Here is a 22,548-nt window from a genome sequence, read left to right as displayed (position 1 = left end):
TATGAACAGTGTACAGTTGGTTGTATGACTGTAAGTCATTGTCTTCAAAAGCTATTGAGCTTTAAATATTGTCATATTTTGTATATGATCCCATACAGTAGTGAAATACATAACAATATTTGCATATGATTTAGCAGTTTATTGTCATGAATATCAAAAATCTAAAAGGTGTGCATCATACCTGACACCTATATGAACAGTGTACAGTTGGTTGTATGACTGTAAGTCATTGTCTTCAAAAGCTATTGAGCTTTAAATATTGTCATATTTTGTATATGATCCCATACAGTAGTGAAATACATAACAATATTTGCATATGATTTAGCAGTTTATTGTCATAAATATCAAAAATCTAAAAGGTGTGCATCATACATGAGACCTGGGTGAACAGTGTACAGTTGGTTGTATGACTGTAAGTCATTGTCTTCAAAAGCTATTGAGCTTTAAATATTGTCATATTTTGTACATGACCCCATACAGTAGTGAAATACATAACAATATTTGCATATGATTTAGCCGTTTATTGTCATAAATATCAAAAATCTAAAGGTGTGCATCATACATGAGACCTGGGTGAACAGTGTACAGTTGGTTGTATGACTGTAAGTCATTGTCTTCAAAAGCTATTGAGCTTTAAATATTGTCATATTTTGTATATGATCCCATACAGTAGTGAAATACATAGTGATATTTGCATATGATTTAGCCGTTTATTGTCATAAATATCAAAAATCTAAAAGGTGTGCATCATACATGAGACCTGGGTGAACAGTGTACAGTGTGTTGTATGACTGTAAGTCATTGTCTTCAAAAGCTATTGAGCTTTAAATATTGTCATATTTTGTACATGATCCCATACAGTAGTGAAATACATAGTGATATTTGCATATGATTTAGCCGTTTATTGTCATAAATATCAAAAATCTAAAAGGTGTGCATCATACATGAGACCTGGGTGAACAGTGTACAGTTGGTTTTATGACTGTAAGTCATTGTCTTGAAAAGCTATTGAAGTTAGAAACGTTTATACCGATGTCGCATGTAATTTTGAGACGGTCCCTAAATATGCGAATATCGAACGTCCAACGTCAAACCAACTTCATGCCAGTCTTTTATGTTACACAGAATAAATAGTCTTATAGACCGTATGAAGCCACGCCCCTTTTAGCGCTGCTGTTGTATTCTGTTCCGTTTGTAATTCCACAGCATGAAGGTAAGATCTTACAAATTTATGAATTAACTGCTCGTTTTAAAATCTTCCAGGTAACATTCATGACATCTAATTCAAACATTACAATATCATGATAACTTTCCCTAACACTACAATAAGTAAATCAACTTTACTCTTCAACAGCGATTCCATAGAAATAAGTTCAAAGACAAAATGGCTGCATGCTTGTTTCTCTGGCACATTAGGTCTATATGTTTGGAACAACATTTATAATGGCAGAATTTTTATTTTTGGGTGAATTATCCCTTTAACACCTACTAAGTTATTGTCCATTGTTGTGTTGCACTGATGAACGTGCAGTCATTTATGTATTGTGCAAGTCATCTACCATTCCATTTAACATTCTAGCTCATGAATTGAAAGGCTGAAAACTGAAGATGCTATAGCTGATTTAGAAAGTACCAAACTGCAGATGTGAGTGTCCATCAAGTGCCCCCTCTAGTGGACACTAGCAAGCTAACATATTTCATGTCAATTTTCAAGTCATTCCCATCTAGCATTGCAGATATGATAAGGTCAGACTTGATTGACTCTAGGAATATATGAGCTTTCAACAGGAACTGGAAAGCAAACCTCATAAACCAATAAAATACGCAAATAGAGAATTAGAATTAAATGTTAAACCATTCGGCATTGCATTATGATGCATACCACGGTTTTTTTTTTGTTGTTGTTGTTTTTTCAGTGCCGTCTTGTGCTATTTAGTCACTCTCCCTCATTTTTTTTTTCAGATGCTTTATCATGACATGACGTCAAGTGTGCGGTCAGTAGTGTATCCAGCGCGCGCGCTCCACAGGCGCGCACTTCAGCATAAAGCGCGTGCTGACAGGTACACACTATCACGTCGCTTACGCGCATGGGAATCTGTTGCAGATATCCGTTTCTATTTTTTGTGTGACACAATACTATATCAGACTGAGTGATATGCGATTGTCCACCGGGCACCTGTTGGAGAGCTCTTTCAGAAACAATGGGTGACATTCTCAATCTCAACCACAGCGGATGGGGAAGTCTGAACAGGAGTTTCACGGGTCTCCACAAGTTCAGCAGTCTGGAGGACATCGATGTGAGTGCTGACGGAAGCCTCGTCCTGAGGATCATCATCTCGGCTGTTTACTCCGCGGTGTGCGCCGTGGGTTTGGTCGGGAATCTTTTGGTGTTTTTCCTGATGAAGATCAGACAAGGACGAAAGAAATCCATCATTAATTTCTTTGTCATCAATTTAGCTGTCACCGACTTCCAGTTCGTTCTGACCTTGCCCTTCTGGGCAGTGGATACGGTGTTGGATTTCAGCTGGCCGTTTGGTAACGCGATGTGCAAGATCATTTTATCAGTCACTGTGATGAACATGTACGCGAGCGTGTTCTTTCTCACCGCGATGAGCATCACGCGCTACTGGTCTGTCGCGTCCGCCTTAAAAGTCCCTTCTCGAACGAAGTGTGTGTCCGTGAAGTGGATCTGCGCTGTGCTGTGGATCCTGGCGACTGTAGCTACAGCTCCAACATCTATTTTCTCCACCGTGACCGTTGTGGCAGGTGAAAAACTCTGTCTCCTCAAGTTTCCAGAAGGACACGACTGGCTCGCGTTGTATCACCTGCAGAAAATAGTCGTTGCGTTTATCATGCCCATGTTCATTCTCTCAGTGTGTTATCTTTTACTTCTGAGGTTTATCCAAAAGAGGGGTTCCAACAACCCTCAGAGAAGACGATCTAAAGTAGCGAAGTCTGTAACGGTGGTGGTGCTCTCGTTCTTCATCTGCTGGATGCCGAACCACGCGATCACTCTGTGGGGAGTTCTGGTGAAACTCAACGCCGTGCACTGGGACAAGTCATACTACATGGTGCACACTTACGTTTTCCCCGTGACTGTTTGTCTTGCCCATACTAACAGCTGCTTAAACCCAGTTTTGTATTGTTTAATGCGACGGGAGTTTAGGAAAATGTTACATAGTTTCTTTTGGCGCGTCTCGTCACCCGTTCTTTCGAACGTTGGGAAACTCCATGGATACAGTGGAGGAAGCAATCAGACACACGATGACGCACACATTGGAATTCATTTAAACGTGATTGACGCACAACTCTGCCAACAATCCAGACAATAGACCAAACCCTGACAGCTTTCACAGGACAATTATAGTTTGTTATAGTAAAATTACTCTATATTATAGTAAATACTATAGTGTTTTTGAATGATACTATAGTAAAGGTACTACAGTAAACTGTATTACAAAAACTATAGTAATTTATAGTGAACTTACCGTAATATAGAGAATGTAGGAAAATTTCTCTAGTAAGTAGGCCTACTGAACCATATTATAGTAAAGATACTACAGTATTCACTACAGTTTAACAATTGACGAGACAGTATCCTGTATTATAAATTAACAAAGTATCGTAAATACTAATCCTATACTACAATACAATTCAGTTTACTGTAGTATAAGAACTAAAGTATACTGCAGTATTTACTATAGTTAATACTATGGTATGCTGTAGTATTCATTAAAAAAAGTGTAGTAAATACTATAATATACTACAGTTTACTATAGTAAATCCAAAAATTGACTACAGTATTTTTCCATGTTGGACAGGTTCTGTTAACTGATGCAACAATGGATTGAACCAAAGGCTGCTCACGAGAAGGTTATGACAATGATTGAATGATAGAATGATAGAACAATGATTGAGTGTGACTTGAACAGTTTTAAATGTGTTTTATTCGTTTGCCCACATACATGCTGGATGTTAAACCTAATGGCTTAAAATACACTCTAAAAAATACTGGGTGGTTTCAACGCATGTTTGGGTCAAATATAGACAAACCTAACTGTTGGTTTAAACTTTTATCTTGGAATTTTTAAACCCAATGGGTTTGACCCATTTTTGACCCATTGAAAGAACCCAGTGTTTTTTAGAATGAACTGTGTACATTTTGTCTCGCATCTAAACTATTTTTCCTGCTATTATATTTAATTTATTTTCATGTTTTGATCTTTTCATGTGATTGAAGTATGTGTAAATTTGAAAAATAAAAAATACACTTGAATGTAAAGATACTCTGAGGTCTGATTCTGTGCTTGCATGCACTGTATGAGTTTTAATCATTTATTAATATGAACTGTAATACATTTATTTCAAGACAATTCTGAAAATGCTGTCATCATTTAGTTCCAAACATCTATGACTTTCTTTCTTCTGTATAACACAAAAGATTATATTTTACAATATTTGTCACTTAACATCCGTGAAGACGGAGAGTGGGGTAAGATGTGCCAGTGGGTAAGATCTACCAAACTGTGCACATTATTTATGCTAAAATCGGTTTTGTGCATGTCAGAGATAGCATGTAATGAATAAAACCATGTAAATCTCCGGGCTAAAGATAAATGGCTAAATGAAGCTTTTCTCATAAAATGACAGCTGTGGAATAAAGAGATGCTCAATTAACATAGACAGAAAACTTTGCATCCGAGAGCAGGAATACTGTTACATTACCGTCTCATTGATAAACCTGAAACAGGGACCATACTGACTACTCTGAGTGAGCGCTGGCAAAGAAAAGGCTAAATCATTTGCGGTCCAACTAGTTAAAAATCATATTGCTTAAGATGCATAGAAAAAAAAAAGTCAATGCTAAAGAGATTGAAACCCACACACCGAATGAATTGTCTCCGGACCAGAGAAGGTCAAGCAAAAAATATTTTTTTATTTTATAAACTGAATAGTGCAAAGAAGCATTTGTTTTGAATATGAATTGTTGAAAACCTTCTATTATACCACCAATGTCAAATTTCTGAATACTTGCATATCAATTATTGATGAACAGTGTCCGTTCTTTTTATACAAAATATGCAGAAAACAGTAGCCTCCTTCATGCTAAGATCACTCATCAAACTTCCTTAAAACGTCATTTATCGTATATTTTATCATATATTTCATCGCATATTTCATCGCATCTGTTCTGAGAAAGAGGATTTTGAGGTTAAAGGATCAGATTGGATATCCCAATTAGTGTCTCGAATGCTCTTGTTGATGCCCAGTGTAACTTTAATGATATAATTGCACTTCTTGTATTAGATGCACATCATTTACACATCCTCGTACATATAAAACATATAAGCTCAGACAACTGATCACTTGCAAGAGTGAATTTTCACATTAATTGAATTTTCTAGACATTAAACTGACATGGTCCGAATCAGCATTTCACTTGTTATTGCCTCCATAGTATGAAGTGAGTTGTTGTATTCCTCATATGTAAGTGGCTTTGGATAAAAGCATCTGCTAAATGAATAAATGCAAATGTGAATTTAAGCATTTAACAAACACTTTGGTAAATAGGCATATTTTTAATGAGCCTATAATGGCACAAGTGGCTTGATTTCTCTTACTGTTTTTAACAGCTTTTAAAAAGCCATCCAACACATGTCTAGTGAGCACACGGAGAAGACGTCACACATCGCACCAGAAAAGCCCAGCCTGCAGTGTTTTCAGAGAAGCGTTGGCACAACATCTTCAGGACTCCCTCAAGTGGAAGGTGCATGTATTAGTTTAGGTCACACTTTTATGAGTGACTGACAACTGCTTATTGAAGGTTGTTCCAAAAATATAAGAAATGCATTTGCAATAGATGTCGAGCGAGCGGAAAGTTTCTTGGGGGATTGACACATATTTTTTTCTTAACATCTTATATTTTTTTCCTTCACCATGTTCCTAGGAGCTTATTAGTATGTGCATAACTGCAGATGCATGTTGTTTTGGTTTGTCAGGGTTGGAATCTTAGTCTGACTGACATTTCTCATAATTCTCTCTCACCTCTCAGTGAAGAGCAGTGTTGGGGGAACGCATTACAATTAGAGCGACTTATGTATTCAGATTACTTTATTTCAAGTAACTAGTAAAGACATTACTTTTAAAATGACAAAAATCATTTGAGTTATTTAAAAAAAAAGTATAATGCAAGTTACTTTGTTTTCCCATTAATTGACTGACAGCCCTTTTGTCCCCATGTTGAGAGAAGGTGACACTGTAAATATGAAGTTTTTTGTACTTTTTGACTAAATGTGAGCATTTACTCATCTCACTTGCACAAAACACATTCCTCAAATGAATAAAAATTGTGAAATGCAAACCTGCAATAATTAAGGGGGGGTGGCAAATAGAACATTTGTATTTTTATATAAAAAAAAATAAAAAAAAATATGTGAAAAGACGTGTAACACATTACTTTTAAAAGTAACTTTCCCCAACACTGCTGAAGAGCCTTATGTTTGTACTTACCACATTTAAAAAGACAAAACCTTTAAAAAAAAGACATCAACAAATCCTCTGTGTAACAATTCAGAAACTAGAATCTGTATTCAAGTAATCAAGTCGCTGTAAATATAGCCTTGTTAAACATGCTTGTTTTTGTTTTTAATAATATTCTTTTGTCAGGCATCACATCAAGTGTGGATACTTTCTCGAATGGTTCAAATTTGCTTTATTTTGTATCCCCCCCCCCCCACCACCACATAATAATTTACATAATAATACAAAACACTGTATTCCACAATGTATTATTCATAAACACAGCTGATGTTAAATTAAGCAGCAAGCCAACATTAAATTCTCAGCTTTGTTTTCTTAAATTATAGACACATTACATTAACACATTTTAGTTTAGCACGCATTATCACACAATGGGAAAAAAAAGATTCATCATTCACATATATTGGTCACTAAATGTGTCAGTATTTTGCTATTAATCACATCTCAACTGAACCGTGTTTCATTTTTGCGAAGACATCTTATTACAGCCGAACTGAAAAACTCCAGAGTCTCTGACGAGCAAAAGAGCTCAAGCCGGTTCCTCACGGATCTTTTCTGTCTGTATTCAGTCCGTCTCTGCCGTCAGAAATTTCCCTGCTACTCAAGTCCTGTATATTCGACATTATCAAATCCCCCAGTTCCATTTGACTGTCTTCCGGCGCATGGGAAGCGAAATCCCCTTCGACTCTCTCCACCTCCTCTTCAGGCTTAATCCCTATAGTGTCAGGGATGATCTCAACCTCGATGTCTGAAGAATCCTCGCTCTCCTTGAACCAAACGCTCTTGTGTCTGTCATCCTTCCTCCTCTCTTTAGCCAGAATGGACTTCACTCTATGCTTATTGGCCTTCCCTTTGGTTTGGACGACTGGACTGTGATGGGAATGGTTGAAACTCGTCTGGAGTCCACAGGATCGGCAGTGCCTCAGTCTTTCACGAGGAATCACTCGCACTCTTGCTGCTTGAACCGCATCCAGTCTCCCTTCTCTCAGTTCAGCTCGCCTGGCTCTGGATCTCCCTGTGTCTCCTTCATTTAAGAAACCATCATTGTTGAACTGCATGCTATCTCTCGGTCTTGGCCTGTTAGGGGGCTGAGTAAACTTCAAGCATGACCCTAAACACTGAATGAGGGCAGAGGGTTAATCTCACAATTTCATGAGCTGAATATTACCTGCTGTACTACATGATTACGGCGTTCCTAAGGAACTTTCTCTTAAAGGGGACATATCATGAAAATTTGACTTTTTTCATGTTTAAAGGATTAGTTCACTTTCAAAAAATGTTTTGCTGATTATTTACTCACCCCGATGTCATCCAAGATATCCATGTCTTTCTTTCTTCAGTCGAAAAGAAATTAAGGGTTTTGAGGAAAACATTCCAAGATTTTTCTACACAGAATGGACTTCAATGGCAACCAACTATACCAATGTTCAAAGAAGGTTCAAATGTCCGTCTCAATGCAGCTTCAACGTCTCGACACGATCCCAGTCGAGAAATAAGGGTCTTATCCAGCGAAACGATCGGTCATTTTCCAATTTTTTTTTGAAAATTATATACTTTTTAACCACAAATGCCCGTCGTGTACCATCTCTGAGATGTGCGACAGATTGCGTCATCACGTTGGAAAGGTCACGCGTCACATCATCTATCTAAGTTACTTGTCTCCGGTTCAAAAAGGTAGGGAAGGACGAACAATGTCATCTCATTTTCTCCTCCAACTTCAAAATCATCCAACATCTTTGTTTTAATTTATTATTATTATTTTCATTTTTTTCTTTCCAACGTGATGACGTAATACGTGGCGCATCTCAGAGATGGTACAAGACGGGCATTTGTGATTACAAATATATGTATATATATACTGTATATATATATATATATATATTTTATTTTATTTTTTTGAAAATGACAGATCGTTTCGCTGGATAAGACCCTTATTTCTCGACTGGGATCGTGTCGAGACGTTGAAGCTGCATTGAGACGGACATTTGAACCTTCTTTGAACATTGGTATAGTTGGTTGCCATTGAAGTCCATTCTGTGTAGAAAAATCCTGGAATGTTTTCCTCAAAAACCTTAATTTCTTTTCGACTGAAGAAAGAAAGACATGGATATCTTGCATGACATCGTGGTGAGTAAATTATCAGCAACATTTTTTTTGAAAGTGGACTAATCCATAATCGGGTCTCCGGTGCATCTACCAACCCAGAAAACATGAAAAGTGACAACCTAACTTTGTTTTAGAGAGCCTTTCTCTGCAAGAATGTCAAAAGATAAGCCGATCAGATTTCGCTCTCCTTCTGACATAGGAAGAGGATCTTATTATAATATTTCCGCCCCTTAATAATCTTCACGTTTATACCCACGGCGACGCCATTTGGTTTTCAGAAGCAACAACCGTGACCAGTTCTAACGTAATGGCAAAAGTTCGAGCAAAACATGCAAATTGTTCTGTCGTTGCTGCACAGATGAGCACTGAACACTATTTGACCAAAACATGTCACAGCTGTCTTATAAAGTCCTCAGGGAACTGTTAACTTGTGTAAAAGTTCAAGTTCATGCAAGTCGATGAGATTAATCAATGTAACTCCATAAATGCCTCCACTAATCATTCAGAAACGTCCAGGTGCGTCTAAAAGTTAAACTCTTCCTGAGTCTCTCCGTAAGGCTTCACTCGCTACTGGTTATTTCTGAGATTCTGGATGAGTGAGATTGGCCTGTTTTGTTATCGCCGGAGTATCTGAAGCTAGTGTAAAGGATCGGCCTCTTCTGAACGGGGGGCGGAGCAGAAGCTCATTTGCATTTAAAGGCTCACACCCAAAAAGGGGCAAATTTGACAAGCTGTAATAAATGATCTGGGGCTGAAATTTCACAAACACATTCTTGTGAAAAGAGGCATAATATGTCACCCTTTAAGCCTCAGTTCTTTTACAAAGTGGACACTCAGAGCTGGACTCACTGAGCTTTGATGAGAAGATGCTGACCTCAGACAACTTGAACGCATCAGGATTCCCCTTCTTGACACGGGATATCAGATAGCCGATCACAATGAGGCAGAGCACCAGTAAAGCGGCCATTACGAAGCCCAGTAAAGCCATGTCTCCTGCGCGGAAGCTCTCGTCGGGCGACTGGACCCCCGTGGCTGATGTGGAGAAACATTAGACAGCCATCATGCTGGATAAACATTAGGACTTTCACACTGAGTGGGTTAATTAACATTTTAGATGCAAACTTACATGGTATTACAAGGACAGAGAGAGCAGCTGTCCCTGACTCACCAGTGGACACGTCCACCGCCCGAAGCTGGCGATGAAACAAACAATTCAAATTCAGATTCTATTTGAAAGATTTTGGCCTTAACATTGACAGAAGTTTGCAACATCAAAGTGACCGAAAGTCTTTTGGACCTACTTTATATAAAGTGGCTTTAACAACAATGTGCAAACTATGTACATACCCATGCAATACAAATATAATTTCTTTAATTATTTATTTATTTATTTTAAGTACATACACTGTAAAAAAAGATTATGACCTTAATAGCAGCAAGTGTTTTCCAATACAACAAAGACATTTTATATTATTTTATTTTTACGTGAGTACATACTGTACACTGTAAAAAGATTATGCTTTGCAATACAACATAGACATTATTTTATTTTATTTTATATATATTTATAACACTTTATTTTAAGGTGAAGTAGTTACACACTACTACATGTACTTACTATGGTAATAACTGTAAATTATGCATAATTACAAGTAACTAACCCAAATCAAACCGTAACAGTAACTTTATAGTAAGTACATGTAGTTAATTAATATTACTCAGTACATATTTGAGTAAGTAAAATCTAACTGTCACCATGAAATAAAGTCTTACCTGATTATTTTATTTTATTTTCTTAATTTATTTTTCTGCAAGTACACTGTAAAAAAAAGATTTTTGTTTTGCAATACAACATAGACATTTTATTATTTTATTTTATTTTTTATTTTATTTTATTTTCATGTAAGTACATTTAAGTACAAGTTTTTGAAAAACATTATTGAAGTTTGTTTTACAAGAAAACACTATTTCGTTCTGTCCACTTCAATGTTTTCTTTGTTGTTGTTGTTTTTACCAGCAATTTCTGAGTGAAACTTGACAAAATCATGAGTGGTAAAAGCTTTGGTAAATGCTGTGCTTTCAGTGAGGGTTGACAAAGGAGGACCATTTAACTGTGAAAGTAGAAAGCATCTATCTCAAAATAGATGCAACTAAACATTTACTTGCCTGCAAAGCGAAGGAATCGGTCCGAACTGCTTTCTTCAAAAGTATAAACCCATCTGTTGTGATATTGACATAGCTGCTGTATTGCACTTCATATCTTATGTCAGGATTGATTCCCTGAAAAATAAAGGGAGAAACTGCCAATCTCTTATTAAATGGGTTTCATGTTTATGGGTGACCATAATTTTAAACTTAAAACTTACACTTGCGAAGTCTTCATCCCTCGCTCTGACTCTGAAGGGTCTGTTGGTCGTCCTGTCTCTTAGCACCATGTTTTCAGGCCCTGAAGTAATGTAAACATACCCTTCATATCGTTCTTTCTCAAACCTCGGAGGATTTCTGCTCTTTTTCATTACATCAATAGTGACTGAAGTGGTGGCAAACTGATCTCGGTTTAATACCTGGGAAGCCTAGGAAGGACAAATAAAGGAAGGCCGCTGTTATCAAAATTCCGCAGTGATTCAGCTGTTTCTGCTCTTAGGCTCGTGCAGATATTGTGAGGATGCATATGAAGACTAAAGTTTTGTACAAGAAACTCACCAAAACTAAGAGGGAGATTGGGCCTGCTATATCTGCTGGTTTCAGCATGGATATGTTGCCGGAGTTCTCATCAATCTGAAATATGTTGTCTTCATTTCCTAGGCAGTTACAGAAATGATAGCTTGTGCAGTTCATGTTGAAAATTGAGGGGCAACAGTTATTTTAGGAAAAATGCTTTACTACCTCGAACAATTTTATAGCTTATCTCTTCATTTCTGCTTTTATCTCCATCTCTGGCATACACTGGACCTGGCTGCAATTGCAAGGCTCCCTCCTGGAAATATACATGTTGTATGGATAATTCTGAAATACAGCATTACATTTATTAACTATGGTCATAATATGAATTATAATGTACCTGCTTCTCTGTTAAGTTCACCCTGCCCCTGTAGCCGAGGCTCAGGCAGATTTTGGCATTACCAATGGTTACTCTTGTACATGGTTGAAACCACGGAGGATGGTTATCAATGTCTATAATATTGACGGTGATGGTTGCTGTAGCTGTGAAGGAGCGTTCACTCGGTTGTGATGGCAGTGGAGTATGTTGCGATGGCAGTGGAGTATCCTGATGGAGTCAAGACTTGTTCGTGTTAAACGTGAGATCAGGAGAGAACTTTTAATGCATTCAAATTCAAATTCATTTCACATACCTGCGCATACAAGATCAGTTTCACTTGTTGGATGACATCGTAATCTAAAACTTTGTTCACAAGGATGTTTGGCGTATACATGGTCTCAAGTCTGAAGTATCTGTTCTGTAAAGAAACGTTCATATTAAAGTAATGGTTCAAGCAAAAATGTCATTAAAGTCAAGTGCACAGTGTACAATTTACAATAGTCCTTTACGATTGTTGCTTGTTGTCAGTGTAACATTTAAAGTCCAAAGATGATGAAGATAGGTAAAGTAGTTTAAAATAACAGAGTAGTTTAATAAATAAAGCAACACAGATTATCCAAAGGGATCAAGCACAACACGGCACAAACAATACCGGACACTGAAGGCAGTGAGGAACTTAAATACAAAATGATAATGAACACAAATAAGAACAGGTGTGATGATCAAATAAATTAGTAAGGCAACTAAGGGCTGGCGGGAACAGAGGAACAACAGAAACAGGTAACTAAGAAAAACAAACTAAAAGTCCATGTAAATGAAAGTAAACATGGACAGAATGCACATTTAAAAACAACCATAGTTGACTAAAGTGCTTGACAATATCAGGGTACACAAACAAATAAACAACAAACAAAATAGAAAATGTCTCAACTCGAAACGAAAGCTAAGGAATACAGGTGGGTCTTAAGCAACAATTCAGCAGTCCGAGCTGTTCTTTTATGAACAGGTAGACTATTCCAGAGATTAGGAGCAGCCACCGAGAAGGCTCAGTAACCTTTATTTTTTAACCTGGATTTTGGAAACACCCCCCAAAAGACGCCTCCTCGCGCCGTAACTGATGAAGTGAGGGAGGGTGGAGGCTCTGGAGACCAAGGTGGAGACGTGGTGATGAGTGGCCGAGGTGGAGCTTGGGTGCCTGAGGACTGAGGCGACAATGGTGTGAGTGACAGAGGTGGAGCCGGAGGGAGGGAGGAGCCCAACGGAGCTGTAGCGGTGGAGGAATGAGGTGCCGCCGAAGGTCCAGAAGTCCATGGCGATGGTAGAGTGACGACAGCCCAAGGTGGAGCTGGAATGACAATGGTCCCAGGTTGAGCCGAGGGGGCGAGGAGCCAGGGCGTAGCCGAGGTGGAGCTGATGGAGGGAGGAGCCAGGGTGAAGCCAGAAGGACGACGGTCCCAGGTGGAGCTGAGGGGTGAGGAGCCAGGGCGTAGCCGAGGTGGAGCTGATGGAGGGAGGAGCCAAGGTGAAGCCGGAGGGACGATGGTCCCAGGTGGAGCCGAGGTGGAGCTGAGGGCTCACAGAGAGAAAGCCCCAATGTGGATCCGGGTTGTATGGCGGAGCCAATAGGGGAACCGAAGGGCTGAAGGAATGGCTGGCTTCAGTGGAGCAGGCAGGAGAGGAATGCTGGGTGTAAACATCAGTGGCATAGAACAGGTGCTGGGTGAGGAAACAGGCTTGGTGTTGGACTGGACTAGTGGCGACAAAGACAACTCTGTGCTGGATGGGACCAGCGGCGATGAAGAACACTCTGTGATGGATGGGACCTCTAGAGGCAGAAGAGGTTCATGGGTGGGTATCAGGGTGGGAAGCGCTACCTCTGTCTCCCAGTCTATCAGCCACTAATATTCCCACTGGCATGGATCTCAGACAGGTTAATCATGGCCAAAATCATACAGTGTGAACCCAGCTTTACTCATACTGATATTGTGCCAAAACAATAGCTCTAAATTCTCATTCAAGCTTGCACATTTTTAAACATAACAATTGGAATTGGTCACAAGCCATATGAGAACCAATGGGATTTTCCATCATTGGAATCAGACCTGAGATTAAGGAGGATGTTGAAGGACGATGTTTGATTTTCAGCTATTAATTACTTAATGGGATAGTTTAACCAAAAATAAAAGTTCAACCGTCAATCACTCACTCTCATGCCATCCAAATCCACAAGACTTTCACTCATCTTTGAAACCTTCTGTACCTCCATTAATGATCCATTCACCCCAAACCTTGACGCTTCAAAAGGTTCATAATTTATATGAAGCGAGCAGTTTAATCCAAGTCTTCTGAAGAGACACAATCACTTTATATAATGAACAGAGTTAGACTTTTATTCACATATAAACATTGATCAATGCACATGCAGTACATAGAGCACATGGTAAATGGTCATGTGGCGAGTAGGACGAGTGGTTACTGATTACTGATGAGCGTCACCTGCGTGACACACCGGTCTCGTATCTCTCACAGAGGAACAGAACCATAAAAGGAGGAGCGACGACAGTGAAGGATGAGAGAGGACAGGTCTGGATTTATGTTGTGGGTTTTTTTCTGTTTTATTATATGTGGCAGCAGTCGTCCGTGAGGGACTGCTGCCTTTACTTTCATTTTGTATTTGCTTATTTTATTATTAAAGTCTGTGAACGTTCACCGGTTCCCGCCTCCTTCTTCCCATAACAAGTAACTTTGCTACAGATCACTCTACCGAAACTAATTGGTTCTGGCTCCTCATTCATAATAGGTGATTGTGTCTCTTGAGAAGACTTGCATTAAACTGCTCTATTCATATGAATTGTGTTTGCTCATTATGAACCTTTTATGTCATTACCCATAAACATTTTAAAGCATTTACCCAAACTGAAGTTTTGGGTGAAATAGACTTTCAATGGAGGGACAGAAATCTCTCAGATTTCATTATAAAAATCTTCATTTGTGTTTTGAAGATGAATGAAAGTGTTACGAGTTTGGAATGACATGAGGGTGAGTAACTACTGTAACAACAGTTTTTCCATTTTTGGGTGAACTATACCTTTAAGTTTCACTTTGATCTTCACACAAAAAGATCATATGACTTTGGAAGACTTGTAATATCACACTAGTCACATTTATGATGCTTTTGCGGTTCTGTTTTGGGTAACACTTTATTTTACAGTGTCCTTGTTGTATATGTTACATGTACTTACCATACTAATAACAGTAAATATGTATAATTGCATGCAATTAATCCTCAACCAAATCCTAATCCTACCCTAACCCTATAGTAAGTACATGTAGTTGCTTAATATTACTCAGTACTTAAATATATAATTACACTGTAACAATGACACCTTAAGATAAAGTGTAACCATGTTTTGTCTTTTTTGAGCCTTTGGTTCTTTTGCTATATGAAAAAGAGCATCTTGGACTTTCTGCTAAACTTCTCCTGTTGTGGTCTACAGAAGAAAGAAACTCATATGGGTTTAAAACAACATGAGTATAAGTGAATGATGTCTGACTTATTTTTAGGTGTACTATTCGTGAATTTTTAAAAATCTAGATGAAAGCAATTGGTTACTTACCAAAGTTGGTTCTATAGAATAATACAGAACCTCAGAATCATCATCGATTGCTTCAATCAGGCCAATGCTGGTATTAACTGGTGTGAGCTGTGCAATACACACACAATGTAACATTTATGGACTAGAATGACAACATCCTTACATTGAAAGTTGGTCTAGAAACTGTTTTCTGTCTGACTTAACTTATAATGTGTGTTAACTGTGATTTATATACTCAACCCTGAATATTTGAATATTTTTGGTAGATTAGACTGTCGATTAAGCCACAAAGCTGAACACTTGCTCTAAAATTCAGACAGTACAAATGTTGTTCCAGGACCAACTTACTAGGACAAATGTTGAATAGCATGCTCTCACCTCATTTACGTTAAGCGTATACTCGCTCTGGCCAAATGATGGAGTGTTGTCATTGATATTCTCAACACGAACAATCACAATCAGAGTGATCTGTAAATAAAATGTACAAATGAATATAAAAAGGTCAAAACTACAGATGTAACAGCTGGCTTCATCTTTTAAAAAAAATAACAGACACTAAAAAATAATTGGGACACTAAAAATGTATGGATGTCTTCGCATTAAAAATATTAGAAAACTAGAACTAAAGTGACTAAAAGGGTATTTAATAGTAGAAAAAGTGTTAGTCGGGTAGGGTTAGGGGAAGGTGTCGGGAGAGATTTGTCTCAATAAGGCAGCATCCATTTAATGATTTAAATAAATATAATAATTTACACTCAATGGGCCCTATTTTAACGATCTGAAACGCAAGTGTCAAAGCGCAAAGCGCAAGTAACTTTGTGGGCGGGTCTTGGCGCTGTTGCTATTTTCCCGGCGGGATAAATGACTCTTGCGCCAGGCGCAAATCTAAAATGGGTTGGTCTGAAGAGCTTCATTATTCATAGGTGTGGTTTGGGCGTAATGTGAAATAAACCAATCAGAGCGTCATCTCACATTCCCTTTAAGAGCAGGCGCGTTTGTTCTAAAGCGGATTCCTATTATAACGGCGGATTTGCCAGGCGCGCGCCAGGAGCGGTTCACAGCCAAGGAGAGCAACGCTCTCGTCAGGGACGTTGGGGATGGAGAAACACACCTAAATTAACTGCGGTTAAAAAGGCGTATGATAATTTGGGTAAATGTTTAAGCTAGATGTATGCTTTTAGAATAAATTGTCTATCTATCTATCTATCTATCTATCTATCTATCTATCTATCTATCTATCTATCTATCTATCTATCTATCTATCTATCTATCTGTCTATCTATCTATCTATCTATCTATCTATCTATCTATCTATCTATCTATCTATCTATCTATCTATCTATCTATCTATCTATCTATCTATCTATCTATCTATCTATCTATCTATCTATCTATCTATCTATCATAATAATGTATGATTTGCAAAAATGAAAACTGCTTCTGTGTAGATGAGAGAATCAAAGTGTATGCGCGTTGTGCACACGCTACATTGATTATGGCCAAGCATGCGCCCTTAAAATAGCATATGAATAACATGCGCAACGCGCCACTGACTTTGAACTATTTTTTCCTGGTTAGTGGCGCAATTGTTTTCTAAACCTGCAAAATAGCATGAAGGAACGTTTGCGCCGGAACACGCCTCCTTTTTTGCGCTGAACCGCCCAGGGAGCGCAAGTTCATTCCCTAGTTTAGCGACGTGCTTCTGTGGAGGGAAAAGCGCGCTTTGCGCGGGTGCAAAATAGGAATGATACATGCGTCGGTCTACAAAGTCAATTGCGATGGGTGCAAGATAGGGCCCAATATGTTGTTATTATTGCATACTGTTTTATACTACAATACACTGACGGGTAAATACAGTAGTCAACATTTGAAGTGGATCAAAAAAGTTCATCAAAGTTGTCCTAAGACAAGAACGTGTTTTGTTCAAAATTCATGTATAACTTTGATGAAAGGTTTTGATCCACCTCAAATGTTGACTAGTATCTGCCAGCCAAGTATAAATGACATCTAAATACTTTTAACACTTTTAACACTGCTCTTTTCACTTGTTTGCACAGAGCAAATAGTCTCTGCCTTTTTGTTTTACATTAATCTGCACAGAATTAATTTACTTGTAATTGTACTTGTGAGTAACTTACACTTCTGTAGCCAGTTTTATTACACCGGACCTGGACAGTTAGCTCCTCAGGACCTGAAAGTGTCTGGAATACAGGTTAATATCAACTGAAGTTAGGATCAAACTGCTGTGATCGTTCATTGTGCATTTTCATTGTGTTTAACCAAAGTCATATTAACTTAAGATCAGTCTAACTGGTATTTGGAAGGTGGCAGCTGGTTTGTTGTCCGTCCAGCTTGGTCCACCTCCAGGTTTAAACCAAGTCCTGATGTACTTACAAAGTACAGAACCTATCTGTACTACTGTCTAAGTTTTGTGCCATTCTGGGCATTGTTAGTGGGGTAATTTACCAGATACAGCCTTGGATCCATTAGCGCCTGCACTAAACCATATCTCTAAATAAGCTCTAACTTTAATAATGTTCGACCAAGAGAAAAAAGGCTTTGGTTGGGGGGGGGGGGGGGGGTTACTCCGAACCATCCCTATAACACTGAAAAAAAAAATTTCTTGCTTAGTATTTTTGTCTTGCTTTTCATAAAAAAATCTAAAAATTCTTAGTTCAAGATACATTTACTTGAGAAGCAAAATTATTTTTATATTAAAATATTAAGATATTAAATCATATGTGCTTAAAACAAGAAAAAAAATCTGCCAGTGGGGTCAGAAAAATAATAAAATATTTTTTTTGACCCCACTGGAAGATATTTTATTCTTTTTTTAAGCACAAACTTAATTTTGGATTTTTTTCTCTCCAGAAAACAAGACTTAATATCTTTATTAAGTTAAGTTATATAAGTTATTTTGCATCTCAAGTAAATGTATCTTGATTTAAGAATGTTTAGATATTTGTACTGGGGAAAAAAATACAAAAAAATTCTGAGGAAACAAATAATTATTTGCAGTGAATCAGGTTTTAGACAGCTTTTCCAGCAGGATCATCATAGTCTTGTTACTCAAATTGCGCACACGATAATGGAAAGTCATGAAATAAACATACTTCAAAGTCCAGGCCTTTCTTTGCTATCAGTTCTGAACCTCTCAGATAGAATGCGTTTCCAGGATTCTCTGTGAGATTCAGCGTTACATCCTTTGTTGTTGTGTTAATGTGGACAACAACTGTGTCATCTGTGTTGTTCTCTTTAATCGTCACAGGCCCTGAAGGGACTGTACAAACTGCAAAGAGAAAACAAATATTACCATTTGGCCCAACTTATATTATTATTATTTCTTTTTTTTTTTTATTGGTGCTGAAGAAGGCTCTTTCTTCCCTTTTTCCAAATTGGTATGAACACTTCAACACCCATAATGCACAGGGGCATGTTGCCATCCAAGGCCACTCCCACCAGCACGCTATAATACGCTCACGGACTCAAATAACACCTTTTCTTTAGGAGAAAATACTTCTTAGCAAACTTTTAGTCACAATGGTATCGACTTGTTTTGTTCCCGGGTGCAAGAATTCAAAGAATGAACGTTTAGCGGAAGTGAGTAACTTTCGGTTTCCAGTGACGGATCTGGCGCGTTGAAGGCATTGGCTAAAGGATGCAAAGAATCGTAAATACTGAGAGGATTACGCGACGGGAAATCTGAAAAACCTCAATGTTTGTAGTCAGCATTTCAAACTGGATGTTAGCAAACACAAGTGTTTTAGGCCAAACGGAGGGGAAGAACTGAAAGACATGGAACTGTCAAAAGAAAATATGAATTGGGTAACACAGAGAACAAGTAAACATTCTTCATTTACATACTGACAATAGAAAGTGTGTTGAAAACACACTAACATTTAAATGAATCATTTGATTCCGTGCACTTATATATACATAAAAGTACATTACATTGTAATTACATCTATAATTACACAACCTACCCATACCACCAAACCTGTCCTAACCTCAATAGCAATACAACATCAACACAATGCGTTTATTGTACCTAACAATTATTATTATTAATTTTGATGTATGCACATAGTAGGTAAAGACACCAAATATAAAGTGTGCCCCATTTTAAGGGGCAGTTTGTTTGATGACACAATGGGTGTAGGAAAGTATTTTGAACATTAGACATATTTCCAACTTCTACATTCTGTACATCCAATGACAATGAACAGACATGGCGTCTTTTTATTGCCACTGCCTGAGCTGAAATCACTTGAAGTCAGGTTGATCGGGACACTCAATGGCAAGAAGTGTCCCAATCACCCCAAATTCACCCCTACATCATACGAAATATCCAGAGAGAGAGACTGATACATGTTGCACCGACACAATAGTGTTGCTGATGACAGTTCACCAAATAGCCTATATTTCAATCTAATATCTGAAACAAGAGTTACTTACTTTTCTCAGCAAAGCAGATTTTGGGAAGGAGTAGCGCAAATACACAGCCGAAGATGGTCGATGTGGATTTACGCTTAAATTGCATGTTCATTTCCTAGTTTCTGATGCACACAAATAAGTATGGAGGACTATGAGACCGTGGCACCAGCTGGTACTTCTCCACATAAAGCATTGACTGTGTTTCTCGATGAGTGGGAGTCGACTCCAGTCGCAATGTTTGTGACTTCATCTTACGGTCATATATTGCCTAAAGAGCTTGCCAGCAGTCGACTGCTCCCTCCCACCCAAATACTTGCATCTGTTTTTCAGGGGTCATTTTGTATTTGTTCAAGTATTCCACTGCTGTGTGAAATCTGATAATGTGAATCATGCTAAAATTACTTTGTGAGTCTAGCCTGATGACCAGCACTGGATGCATAAAAATAAATGTTATCTGTTAAATAAATTACAGAATAAATATGGTGACAAATATTTAATAACATTTGGTAACACTTTAGACATTCTAGTACTAGTAACTTTGCAACTATGTCACCTAGCAGTCATTATCAGTAGACTGTCTGCTTAATTTCTGCTAACATTTTATTTTGATGCTCCTCAACAGACATTATACTGACTATAAGTAACTCTGAATCCGAACCTGAAACTAACAGTCTACTAATACTAAGTTAGGTGACATGTAGTTAAAGTTACTTATAGTTAATTGACTCTCTAAAGTGGACCATTGAAATAAAGTGTACTCTAAAATTTAAATAATAACTAGATAAAAAAAAGTTTTTCGAGACAAATTTTGAAGTTGGCTTAAAAAAGCCTAACCAGAAAATTTTAAAAGCTTGTAGTTTAAAGGTTTTCAGACAGACAGATAGACAGATAGATAGATAGATAGATAGATAGATAGATAGATAGATAGATAGATAGATAGATAGATAGAATGTTGCTAACATGATTTAACATGTTATTAGTGAGATTTAACACATTGCTAGCAAGTTGGTAGCATGATTTAGCATGTTTGCATGATTTAACATGTTGCTAAAATGATTTAACAAGTTGCTAACAAGACTTAACTTTTTGTGTGTTCAAAATGTACTAAATTTATAAAATAAGCGAGAATCCATTTTCTGAACGCAATTCTGTTTATTAACCACCAGAGCACCGAAAGTTACGGACTGCAGCTTTAAGTGTAGTGGTTTTGATTTCAGATTATATGATGTGTGAAAGTTCTGGCCAGACTTGTGTGTCATAATGTGTGCTACTGATCACTGACCCAAGTCTGAGAGCGAGAGTACACACTCTCTTTATGCAGTGTGCTGTTTATTTTAGCCTATTTGTTTGTAGTATTTAATTAATTTCCTTGAAAATATTTTCCCTCCCTCCCAGCCAATCAGAGCTCTTCTCTGCCACATGCGACCGTGACATCCACTGGTATAATACATTTTTGTAGAGCCCCCCCTCCACCACCCCACTGCTTCTTTGTGTGGGAACAACAGCAACACAGTGTCACATGAAGCAGAGACATTGTGCAGCCAGATGTAGATGTACACAGATGTACACACACATGTAGATGTGTGTTCCTGTCATGGACTCGCTTAAGCAGGCCTCGAACAGATGAGCCGTAGGCTGCATTGTTTAGCAAAACAATCTCAGCATTTCTCTACACTCTTAGAAAAGTTCTATTTAGAACTCTAGGGTTCTTGACTCCATTTATGCCCCCCCCCCCCCCCCCCAAAAAAAGGTTCTAAGGAGAAATGTCTGTAACACTTTAGAATTCTGTTTCTTACTTACTGCATAACTAATAAGGAATTACTGAAGAACTAATAGGCAATTCTTTATTAACACTTAAAGGGATAGTTCACCCAAAAATGAAAATTCTGTCAGTAATTACTCACCCTCATGTTGTTCCAACCCCGTAAGACTTTCGTTCATCTTCGGAACACAAATTAAGATATTTTTGATTAAAGCTCCAGTATGTGACTTTGGTATTTGACCACAAGAGGGCGCAGTTTCCAACAATAACAAAGGCGAAGCTTGATGACGCTATGAAGGAGGTGACGATGGGAGATGTGGTTTATAATGCGTTTTCACCATCTAGCGATGTATCTAAATGGAATTAATGAATCATGATCACGGATGAGGTAATTTATTCGTTTTTGTATTACCTGTATGTCTTATCGTATTATTTTATGTCATCATAATTAATGAACTGCAAGGGACGTGAAATGTTATGCTATATTAGGCTATCCCGTTACAACATACAGCTATTTGTCAAATGATTTGTTTGGTTAATGTTGTGCAGTTTTACGTTTTTTATGGTTAATGCCGTGTTGTTTAACGTGTTCAAACCAATATCTAAAAGTAAATTTGAACGAACATTTGCAAGTAATGACTAAATATTTTTTTTAACATCATCTCCGATTGTAATTGTACTGCCATAATCTCGGTCACCACACGTGATAAAAAGCCTTACCAAAGTACAAAGAGCAATATAACTTTGTTTATAAGTGCTATTATTGACAGTTGCATGTCTTACCTGTCTCAATACACTCGCGAGAGAGTCTCTGACAAGTCCAGACGCGCAGCTCTCTCCATCTCGAAAACGCCTGCCGATATTTATCCGGGTTTTATTCCTCCGTTTGTCACACAGTCCGTGACTCCGCGTGTATCCGAATATGGACGCTTTCGTTTTGTTGGCACTTCAATACTCGCCAAAGAGTTCGTGATCCATAACAGCTATAACCATACAGTCTATGGCTATAACGCTATAACCACCACTTCCGCATTTTACCATGCGATATTCCGGTGATGTGGGTCATATTT

General features: G+C 38.0%; 2 protein-coding genes across 5 annotated transcripts; one reads left to right on the top strand and one right to left on the bottom strand.

Annotated features, from left to right (window-relative positions):
- Positions 1-2,065: 2,065 nt before the first annotated feature.
- Positions 2,066-3,585, top strand: rxfp3.3a2 (relaxin family peptide receptor 3.3a2). Its single transcript, XM_081352080.1, has one exon. It carries the CDS (start codon positions 2,202-2,204, stop codon positions 3,330-3,332), a length of 1,131 nt encoding a protein of 376 aa, XP_081208206.1. The 5' UTR covers positions 2,066-2,201; the 3' UTR covers positions 3,333-3,585.
- A 3,102-nt stretch (positions 3,586-6,687) lies between these two features.
- cdhr5a (cadherin-related family member 5a) lies at positions 6,688-19,894 on the bottom strand. Of its 4 annotated transcripts, none has more exons than XM_081349359.1 (14): positions 19,738-19,894; positions 18,396-18,571; positions 17,421-17,483; positions 15,661-15,750; positions 15,304-15,390; positions 12,000-12,104; positions 11,708-11,914; positions 11,533-11,623; positions 11,350-11,447; positions 11,013-11,219; positions 10,813-10,926; positions 9,773-9,839; positions 9,521-9,678; positions 6,688-7,658 (listed from the first exon to the last, which is right to left on the bottom strand). In XM_081349359.1, the coding sequence occupies exons 1-14, from the start codon at positions 19,826-19,828 to the stop codon at positions 7,083-7,085; spliced, it is 2,130 nt and encodes a 709-aa protein (XP_081205485.1). In that variant the 5' UTR covers positions 19,829-19,894; the 3' UTR covers positions 6,688-7,082. The 4 variants fall into 4 exon arrangements, with proteins under 4 accessions (XP_081205485.1, XP_081205487.1, XP_081205488.1 ...); XM_081349362.1 differs by having other exon boundaries at positions 6,694-7,564; positions 9,496-9,678; XM_081349360.1 differs by having other exon boundaries at positions 6,694-7,628.
- Positions 19,895-22,548: the final 2,654 nt, after the last annotated feature.

The sequence above is a fragment of the Scardinius erythrophthalmus genome (genome assembly GCF_964197995.2).
Source record: "Scardinius erythrophthalmus genome assembly, chromosome: 2".
Lineage (NCBI taxonomy): Eukaryota > Metazoa > Chordata > Actinopteri > Cypriniformes > Leuciscidae > Scardinius > Scardinius erythrophthalmus.
This window is presented reverse-complemented; position numbering and strand designations above follow the sequence as displayed.

What these genes read in the sequence shown, in the direction of transcription:
- rxfp3.3a2 (XM_081352080.1), top strand. Translation starts at nt 2,202, where the DNA reads ATGGGTGACATTCTCAATCTCAACCACAGCGGATGGGGAAGTCTGAAC.
- cdhr5a (XM_081349359.1), bottom strand. Translation starts at nt 19,828, where the DNA reads ATGAACATGCAATTTAAGCGTAAATCCACATCGACCATCTTCGGCTGT. An exon ending in AATCTGCTTTGCTGAGAAAA is followed by an intron (nt 18,572 to 19,737) that starts GTAAGTAACTCT and finishes TTCTCTTTGCAG; the next exon opens with TTTGTACAGTCCCTTCAGGG. An exon ending in GGGATGAAGACTTCGCAAGT is followed by an intron (nt 10,927 to 11,012) that starts GTAAGTTTTAAG and finishes TTTATTTTTCAG; the next exon opens with GGAATCAATCCTGACATAAG.